This window comes from Eriocheir sinensis, chromosome 22, assembly GCF_024679095.1.
Source record: "Eriocheir sinensis breed Jianghai 21 chromosome 22, ASM2467909v1, whole genome shotgun sequence".
In the NCBI taxonomy this organism is placed as follows: Eukaryota; Metazoa; Arthropoda; class Malacostraca; order Decapoda; family Varunidae; genus Eriocheir; species Eriocheir sinensis.
Genome location: NC_066530.1, coordinates 11,915,432 through 11,925,431, shown reverse-complemented (window position 1 = coordinate 11,925,431; position 10,000 = coordinate 11,915,432). Strand labels below are relative to the sequence as shown.

Genomic DNA, 10,000 nt, shown 5'->3' with positions numbered 1-10,000 from the left:
GGGGAAAGAAGTCGATGATTGGAGGAAGAGAGGGGAAAAAATTCGATGGTTGAAGGAAGAGAGTGGAAAGAAGTCGATGGTTGAAGGAAAAGAAGTCGATGGTTGAAGGAAGAGAGGGGAAAGAAGTCGATGTTTGAAGAAGTCGATGGGTGAGGGAAGGGAAGGGAAAGAAGTCGATGGTTGAAGTCGATGGTTGAAGGAAGAGAGGGGAAAGAAGTCGATGTTGAAGGAAGGGAGGGGAAAGAAGTCGATGTTGAAGGAAGGGAGGGGAAAGAAGTCGATGTTGAAGGAAGAGAGGGAGAAGGAAGGAAGAGAGGAAAGAAGTCGATGTTGAAGGAAGAGAGGGGAAAGAGTCGATGTTGAAGGAAAAGAAGTCGATGTTGAAGGAAGTGAGGGGAAAGAAGTCGATGGTTGAGGAAGGGAGGAATGTTGAAGGAAGGGAGGGGAAAGAAGTCGATGGTTGAGGGAAGGGAGGGGAAAGAAGTCGATGTTGAAGGAAGAGAGGGGAAAGAAGTCGATGTTGAAGGAAGAGAGGGGAAAGAAGTCGATGGTTGAAGGAAGAGAGGGGAAAGAAGTCGATGGTTGAAGGAAGGGAGGGGAAAGAAGTCGATGGTTGAAGGAAGAGAGGGGAAAGAAGTCGATGGTTGAAGGAAGGGAGGGGAAAGAAGTCGATGGTTGAAGGAAGAGAGGGGAAAGAAGTCGATGGTTGAGGGAAGGGAGGGGAAAGAAGTCGATGGTTGAAGGAAGAGGCAGAGGAGGTGGTTGCTGTGTTTTGAGAGGAGCAGAAGTATGGAAAAGAGAGAGAGAGGTGAAGGAATAAATCAGAAATAGAGAGGGGTTGCTTAGAAAGAAGAGGTTTGGGAGGAGGTGGTGGGGATATTTCTAGAAGAGGAGGAGGAGGAGGAGGAGGAGGAGAAACATGAACAAGAGGGAGGGGGAGCGAGAAGAGAGAAACAGGAGATATAGAGAAGCTGGCTATGGAGGAAAAGAGAGGGGGAGGTGGAAGTGGTGGTTATGGTGTTTTAAGAGGAGGAGGAGGAGGAGGAGGAACATGAAAAAGAGAAAGAGTTAGAAAAAGAAAGATTGGTTAAGAAGAAAGAGGTTGAGGCGAAGCTGGTGATATTGGTGGTAATGATTCAAGAGAAGATGATGGTGAAGAAAAAAGGTGTTGAAAGAAGAGGTAGAAGAAAGGGGAGGAGAGAAAAAATACTAAATGATGGGTTTCGAAATGCAAGAAAGAAGGAAACGAAGAAGGAAAAATGGAGAAAGAGGATACGCATTGAATATAGAACTGAGAGAAAGAGAAAAGAGAGAGAAATAAAGAGAGAGAAAGAGAGACAGTAACAGAGGCAGTATGATGAGCGAAGGGGAATAGGGGGTGGGAGAAAGCAACACATACATTATGAAAGTCTACGGGATTGTCTTGTACCCTTTGAACTAACTCTCGTACATGGGTGACGCTGCCTTGATTAACATGTGTGTGTGTGTGTGTGTGTGTGTGTGTGTGTGTGTGTGTGTGTGTGTGTGTGTGTGTGTGTGTGTGTGTGTAACTGCTGTACCATTCTATTTGTAATGCTAATGATACCTTTTTTTTTGCCCCTCTCTTATCTTCATTTGCGTGTGCGTGTGTGTGTGCTATCCAGGCCGCGAGGAGTTCTACTTTGAGAGCGTGGCCATGGCGGTGCCCCGGGACAGCCCCTACATTGACCGCTTCAACACGGAGTAAGTAACGAGACGCATGATTTTTGTATAGTTTCCCTTGAAATGAGCTTGTACTACGGGCTGCCTCTCCTTCCTGGCCTTTCTCATCTCTATAGGCCTTGTTTGCATGTGTGTTTATCTATTTCTATTTCTTCTTTAGTTACTTTTTTGTTTGTTTTCTTTTTTCTACAATTTGTCTTCTTTATTCCCTTGTAGGCCTTGTTTTCATGTGTTTATTTATTTTTATTTCTTCTTTAATTCTGTTTTTTCTGTTTTCTTTATTTTTTCTGCATTTTGCCTTTTATATTCCCTCGTAGGCCTTGTTTTCATGTGTTTATTTCTTTTTATTTCTTCTTTAATTACTTGTTTTTCTGTTGTTTTTCCTTTTTCTACATTTTGTCTTCTATCTTCCCTCGTAGGCCTTGTTTTCATGTGTTTATTTATTTTTATTTCTTCTTCAATTACTTTTTTTCTGTTGTTTTTCTTTTTTTCTACATTTTGTCTTCTATCTTCCCTCGTAGGCCTTGTTTTCATGTGTTTATTTATGTTTATTTCTTCTTTAACTACTTTTTTTCTGTTGTTTTTCTTTCTTTCTACATTTTGTCTTCTATCTTCCCTCGTAGGCCTTGTTTTCATGTGTTTATTTATTTATATTTCTTCCTTCGTTACTTTTTTCCGTTGTCTTTCTTATTTGTACGTTATGTCTTCTATAATTCCTTGCTTCATCATATTTGGGGTTTTAATTCCTCTGCCATGTCTGTCTTCCTCTTCTCTCTATTCCGTTGTTTTCTCTATAGTAGGTCTAGCATCATTTTTTCTTCAGTTAATTCCTCTCCTTTTATGCTTTCTTTCTTCTCTCCGCATTTCGTCTTCTCTATATCCTTGCCTCTTTGCTTTGGTTTATTACTGTGTTATTTCTTTTTTCTCTTCTCTCCATTTCCTTGTTTTCTTTATAGCAGTGCCTGGCTTCATATATTCTTTACTTAATCCTTCTCTTACTGCTATCTCCCTTCCACCTACATTTCGTCTTTTTCCTCCCCTGATTTCGTTTATTCACTCCACTTCCCTTTATGTCTTCCTCCGCGTATTTCTTTCTCTTCCTTATCTAATTTAGTTCCTTATATTTCTCGTCTTCTTTACATAAGTTAACGCTAATGGTAGATATTTCTTTCTAGTCTCCTGCAACACCATTTTCTTCTCTTACACGTTTTCTCTCCAATGGCAGACTCAAGAAGATGCAGGTAGGCGGGCTGATACAGAAGTGGAAGCGAGACTACTGGCCCAAGAAGAACAAGTGCTCCACCACGGCCTACGGGGGAGGAGACGCCACCAGGACCGTCTCGCTCTCCGATATGCAGGGCTCCTTCTTCCTGCTGTTCCTCGGTATGTGTGATGTGTCTGTGTCGTCCGCTAACCTGGTATTTTGCTTGTTTGTTTGACTTTACTAACCTGGTCTTTAGCCTGTTAGTTTATCTTGATTAACTGACTGAGTAGATATATTTTCCTAGTTATTTTTCTTCCTATTATTCTGTTTCTTATTCTGGTATCTCTTCTTAGTGTCAATGAACCCTCCCTCTCCTCCTTCTTTTCTACTAGTTCAACTCCATTTATTTTTCTGCTAATGCTCCTTCTTCTCCTCTTACCCTGCTAACTTGGTCTTATCTACTACCCTTCTTAGCTATTGATCTTCCTTCATCACTAACACTCAACCTCATTCCATTCTTCATCCTCTTCGGGATTCTACGGGATTGTCTTGTACCCTTTGAACTAACTCTCGTACGTCTTTTTCTGCTAATGCTCCTTCTTCTCCTCTTACCCTGCTAACTTAGTCTTATCTGCTACTCCTTCTCAGCTATTGATCTTTGTCTTGTACCCTTTGAACTAACTCCTCGTCTTTTCTTTTTAATGTCCTCTCTCCTCTTACCCTGTTAACTTAGTCTTATCTGCTACTCCTTCTCAGCTATTGATCTTCCTTCATCACTAACACTCAACCTCTTTCCGTTCTTCATCTCCCTTCTTCTGCTCCACTAACCACTCCTTCCTCCTCGTCCCAATTCTCAGGCTTCCTCCTCGCCGCCGTCATCATCGCTGGGGAGTGCATTATGCGGAGCTGCCTGGGGAAAAGCGAGCCCGGGTCACGCTCCAGCACGGGGACGCTGGTCAAACCATTTATGGCTTAGAGACCTCGAGTTCCTACAAAACATGTTGACCTTCTCGCCTCACAACACTTCCCCGAACTCTCGCCCCGATTCCACCTCTCGTCCGTCTCATTTCAGGCCCTGGTCGTGGCTCCCCGCTCTCCGCCGCCATAAGTTGTCCCTCTCCACCATTCCCAGCATTTCCCTGACCACCTCTCGCCCTGACACCGCCTTGCCACTTGATCTTCACCCGGTGTCTTGGCGTTCGTCTCCTCGCCGCCCTAGTCTGTCCCTCCCGAAGTATCCCAACCCTGATTTACCGCATTTCACCTCGATTCCCGATGCGGAGGATTTCTTATTGCCTCCGCAGACTAGCACGACCCAGCAACCCTTCCTCCCATCACCCAGACGGTCCTTGCTAACCCCCAGCCAGCATCACCAGAACCGTAGATACCGCAGCCCCTTCCGCACCCAGTCCCACTCCCCGGCACGCCACCGCCTCTCCATACCAGGTTATACCATCACAGAAATCCAGCCTGCTAGTACCCCCACTACGCCCCCTTCGACGCCCAAGCACAGAGCTGAATTTATGGATTGACATGACATTTTTTCACACTTGCAAACTCCCCTCTTTCTCTCCTCCCTAGTAACGACACGCCAATTCCCACGTCTCTTAGCAAAAATAAAAGGTCACACACGTATACACACACATAATTTAGCCCTCATTCCGATCCAGTAAACTCCCCTCGACCCCAAGTTTTCTAGACTGATGTTTGGTCCTCTTTCTTCTCCCCCAGTAACCACACCCCAGCTTTCTCTTCAAATATTGCACGCACAGACACACACACGTACACATACACCACTGTTCAGCTCCCCAGTTCACTCTCCTCCCCAGTTATGTAGAATGAAAGACTGTCTTCTCTCCCTTCCCCAATTCAGCTCCCCAGTAATCGTACCCCAGCTTTCTCTCTCTCTCTTTCCCAACGTCGAGCACACACACATACTCACCCCAGTTCACCACTCCACTCCCCAGACCCAAGATTCGTGGTTTATTACACTCCCTTCTCCTGTTCCCTCTCCCACCCCGAGTGACCACCACCATCACCACCAGTGCCTGAGTCGGGTGGGCAGCTCAGCATCGTGGCGTGGTGTGCTGACCGTGCTGACTGATGCTGGTCCCGCCCGATGTCACTGATGATTCGTGCTGCACCGACTTGCCGTGTCACCCCCCCCCCCCCTGCTTCACCCCCTGCCAGCCTGTGTACCCTGCCTTACGCCCCACCACATGCTGCTGTTGTTCCCCCTTCACATGTCCTCCCTGCTTAAATTCCCTGCTAATTCACCCTGCCTGCTTGCGTACCTGCTTATTCACCCTGCTACATGACATACCATTGTTGCCCGCCCCTATACATGTCCTCCCTGCTTGTCCCCTGCTTAAATAATAATAATTCACGTGCCTATATGCTATTACTATATTGCTATGTATTTTCCCTGACACATATCCACCCTGCTTGTCCCCTGTCTCATTCCCCTGCTTATAAACCCTGCTTTGTAACCCTGCCAGCTTACGTACCCTGCTTTTCACCCTGTCACATGCTATTACTGTATTGCTATGTTGTTTTCCCCTGCACATATCCCCCCTTCCCTGCTAAATTACCCTGATATGACACCCTGCCAGCTTACGTACCCTGCCACGTGCCACTACTGTGCTGTCATGTTGCTTTCCCTTGCTAATATCCTACCTGCTTGTTCCCTCTAGTACCATGCTTAAAAACCCTGCTTTGATACCCTGCCAGCTTACGTACCCTGTTTATTCACCCTGCCACATGTCACTATAATATGTCATGCTATTCTCCCTCACACCTATCGTCCCTGTTAGTCCCCTGCCTCTATTACATGTTTAAACACCCTGCCAGCCCTGCCACATAGCTCCACGAACCTCAATCACCCTGCAGTCTCTCCTACACATATACACACCTTGCTTCGCCCCCTCAATACCCTGCTCCCCTGTGCCATGCTTACATACGTACCCTGCTAAAACACCCTGCCACATAGTTCCAAATACAACAAACAGCGTAGTATGTATGAGCCACCCTGCTGCCACCCCTACACTAACTGATTGCCTCCGCTTCTTAACACCCTGCTTAAGACCCTGCTAACCGTGCTTCATACCCTGCCATAGACCCTGCTATAGACCCTGCTACGGATTCACACACTCATCTACACCACCTCAACCACAACCATCGTAAGCAACCACCCTGCCCACTCTTACACCCTGTCACGCATACACCCTGCCAAGTACATACCCTGTCACATACACGGGCAGCCACACACGCGCGCTACCACACCTCACCATGTTGCTTGCCTGCACTAAAACATTCCCTTTCTTTTCCCTTCTCTTGCTCACACTCACGCCGCTTCAACAAACAAACAAACAGACACGCACCAGTAGTATAATAATATGAAAAATAAGTACACAAATAAATATACCTTCTAATAGTCAATATATAAAAAGCAGCTGATCTCTTAAGCTCCACCCACTAACGCCCTACTTTCCTTCCCTCCTCCTATGTACTTTTAGCATGTACAGTTCTTTTTTTAAGGCTGTGTATTTACCCTTAACAACATAACAGCCTGACGGACCTACACCGATTCTAATTAATATATGTGTGGTTTTAATGAATCAATTTTAGAAACATGTATTTTCTTTCTAACTCCTTTCATCCTGTTTTTGTCGGTGTTGCTTTCTCAGTCAGTCAGTCATTTAGTCAGTCAGTCAGTCAGTCAATCTTTTCTCTGTACTTTCACAAACAGTTAAGCAGACCTGACGAACACTTTTGAATTCAATGTTAGTACACTTTTCAAAACGGCTGTTCCTATCTGTTCAATATGTACTTAATTGAGCAGCTAATTCGGTCCTATGTGTACTTTCTCAAACAGATGATGTTATCCAGTCTGTTACATGTGTACTTTGTCTAAAAAAAATTATCCGATCAATATGTTATACTTCCCTAAGCAGGTGATGCTCTCCTATATATACTTTCAATAGACAGATCATTCAATCCGCTATTTTCTCTTTTATTCAGCTGATCATATCCACTCTATTCTCTCTCTCTCTCTCTCTCTCTCTCTCTCTCTCTCTCTCTCTCTCTCTCTCTCTCTCTCTCTCTCTCTCTCTCTCTCTCTCTCTCTCTCTCTCTCTCTCTCTCTCTCTCTCTCTCTCTCTCTCTCTCTCTCTTTTTTTTTTTCTTTGAAAAACTAATCCAATCTTTATGTAATACTTTTTTGAACAGCCGATTCTCTGCCAATATTATTTTTTTCTCTGTGTGCTTTCTTTTTGCAGTCGATGCTATCCATGTGTACCTTTTGAAACAGCTGTGTACTTACCAAGAGCTGCTTCAAGCCTCACTTAAGCCATGCAATATATAGGAAACAGTAGCTTATATCTGTACTGATAGACGGGCAACAGTAGCCTACAACTTTAATATCGTAACTCACTCTACCCTCACATCGAGACTCAGTAGCTTATAGATGTGCGGATATCTTAATACAGGAAACACAGACCCGTAACTTTAATATTATCGTAACTGTCACTGTACCTTCAAACGAGACTTGGTAACTTATAACTATACTAATACCTTAAAACAAGAAACCCATAACTTAAATATCATCTGACACACAAGTAACACTAACTCTGAACTCTCACTCTACCTTCATACAAGACCCAGTAGTTTATAACTGTACTAATATCTTCAGACAGGAAACATTAACTCATAACTATAATCTAATTTAATATCTTACATCGCTAACTCGTAACTGGAGCTTTAATGTATGACTCAGTAGGTCTCTTATTGCATACCTGTATCGATATTAACGTGTACTGTTTGCCTGTTTCGTTGTGTGTATAGAAGCTGTAGAGTTTATATAAAGGAATATTTATCGTAGACTTAAGTCGACACGCACACAGGAACCTTGCAATATATAGAGAGGATGCAATAGCTCGTAAGTGTGATGTATAGAGGGTGCAATAGGTCTTAAGTGTGGTATCCTTTTAGAAATATATAAAGTGATGTTACTTATATATGATAGAGGACGGGTAATGTGTTAAAGTGAGTCAATATACTTACTAATACCAATACTAATACTAACACTGCTTTTACTACTACTTCTGTTATTGATACTACTACCACTACCCCTAATACTGATACAAATACTTATACTACTACTCCTTCTACTTCTACCACTACTACTATAACTACTACTACTACTACTATAACTACTAATGCACTGTGCAAGGCAATTCGAGTTATATATTAATAGGAAATATATTCTACCTAGAGGGAAAACATACATTATATCTTGTTCTTTTAAGAGAGTTTGGTTTGTCCCTCAGCGCTCGGGGTAAAGGTGGACTTGGAGACACACGTTCAATGTCTCTGGGATATGTTTACTACTTGTGTCCCTGTGTTAGTCTTGTGTTGCCGCTGTCGTACGAAGCTATAAGTTCTGCTAAGTTGGCCGACCAGAGTATGTTGGCCTTTTTATTATCACTGTTGCAATAATTAGTACTCATATCAGGGGGAAAATCGCTCAGAAAACTGAACTGCAGCGTGAAAATGAAGCAAAATAGTCGAAATAAGGAAAACATCTCTCCTTTTGGGTTTTCATTACTGGCTCGCAGCGCAATTCTCTAGAGTACTTTTTTTCACTTGATAACTAAATGGATTGATGCGAATGAACTGGTTAACACACCCCACCGTCTCTCCCAGTGCCGCCTTTCCCCCGTGCCCGCCCCCCGCTGCCTTGCCGGGGCCGGGACACTCGCTGGGTGACGGGTGTGTGTAGATGGTCAAGTATGGCCTTGCATGCACCACGCTCATGTATCCGTCGATGTGTGAAGGAAGTATATTGTGTAGCGATAAGGACACACCTGCTCAACGCGGCTCTTTCATTACGAAATTACGTACTTCTCTGGTTTGCTTGTTTGGTACCAATGACCTTTGCCTTCACTCACGCCGCCGCGACACTGAGGCGCCGGCTGGCGGCGTGGCGCCATATGTGGCGTTAGGCTGCGGCCTGCCGGGGCGGCAGGGCTCGGGGCCACCTTGACGCTCACCAGCAACTGTCAGGAGCCGCCAACAACAGCTGTGTATGTGATGGTGGGCGTTACAAGGGGCCGGACAGCCCTCAGCCCTTCCGCCCAGGGCCCTCAGACCCCCGTGGCGGCCTGACCAAACGCCCGTCGCCGCGGGGCACGCCTTCAGGACAACCCTCGCTCACCAACACACTAAATTGTTCTCAGAAAAGACGCGAGGCAGCAGCACGCCAGCCACAGCCCCAGCGGCCGCCACCCACCAGCCATCACGGTGCCTTGATATCGCTTTACCTTAGCTTATCAGCCCTTGACGTGGCGGCGGCCGCCTCCTGACTGGGCTCATACAGCAGAGGCCGCCGCCGCCGCCGCCGGGCCCGCCGCTGGTCGGCATGAAGTACAACTCGCTGCGCGCCTCGCTGGGCTAAATATTTAACCTTCCGGAACCTTCGTGTTTGCCTGCAGACAAAATGAAATGTTACTCAGTAATAAAATATAAGATGTTTGGTGCTTCATTTAACTTCCGCCTATCAAATGAAGGTAGTTTTAAGGTGCTTACGTAAATGTACTCATAAACGATGACGGCCATTTTTTTTTAACTTACGCGGCGTAAAAAAATGGATTACAATGGTATATTGTTTTGGGGCAAGGAGACTTATTAGAAACGAAATAGTTGCGAAAAAAATAGCCTTTTCTTTCCTAGCAACAAAAATGACCGAGAGAGCTCCTCCAAGCTTACCCTTTGCCTTTCCTGGAACTAATACATTTTCTGTGGAGGGAAGGCGTAGTGGACGTGAGGGGGAACTGGGCTGAGTTGCCGCCACCAGGCCAGAGTTTTGCGCATGCCAATCCTTTCCCTTTGAGTCCCTGGCGCACATGAAGCGTTATGGTGAAGGAGTTTAGCCTTATTCCTTTATTTCCTTAAAGTTTACTAAATAGCGTTCCTCCAGGGTAAGGGGTGGGTTGAAAAATGAGGCAGTAATAGGTTTGCTTAAATTTTGGTTCAGGTTAGACTGGATACATCCCGAGGCGAAATCCTTGGTCTTGGTCTTGGTTATATAATCTATCG

General features: G+C 45.0%; 1 protein-coding gene across 2 annotated transcripts in view; it reads left to right on the top strand.

The window, feature by feature from the left end:
* Positions 1–9,526, top strand: part of LOC127002065 (ionotropic receptor 93a-like) — a 60,803-nt gene extending 51,277 nt beyond the window's left edge. For both annotated transcript variants that reach the window (XM_050867502.1, XM_050867503.1), the window contains exons 17-19: positions 1,644–1,722; positions 2,927–3,084; positions 3,763–9,526. In XM_050867502.1, coding sequence (XP_050723459.1) covers positions 1,644–1,722; positions 2,927–3,084; positions 3,763–3,881 — 356 coding nt within the window. In that variant the 3' untranslated portion in view covers positions 3,882–9,526. The remainder of the gene's footprint in view (positions 1–1,643; positions 1,723–2,926; positions 3,085–3,762) is intronic.
* Positions 9,527–10,000: the final 474 nt, after the last annotated feature.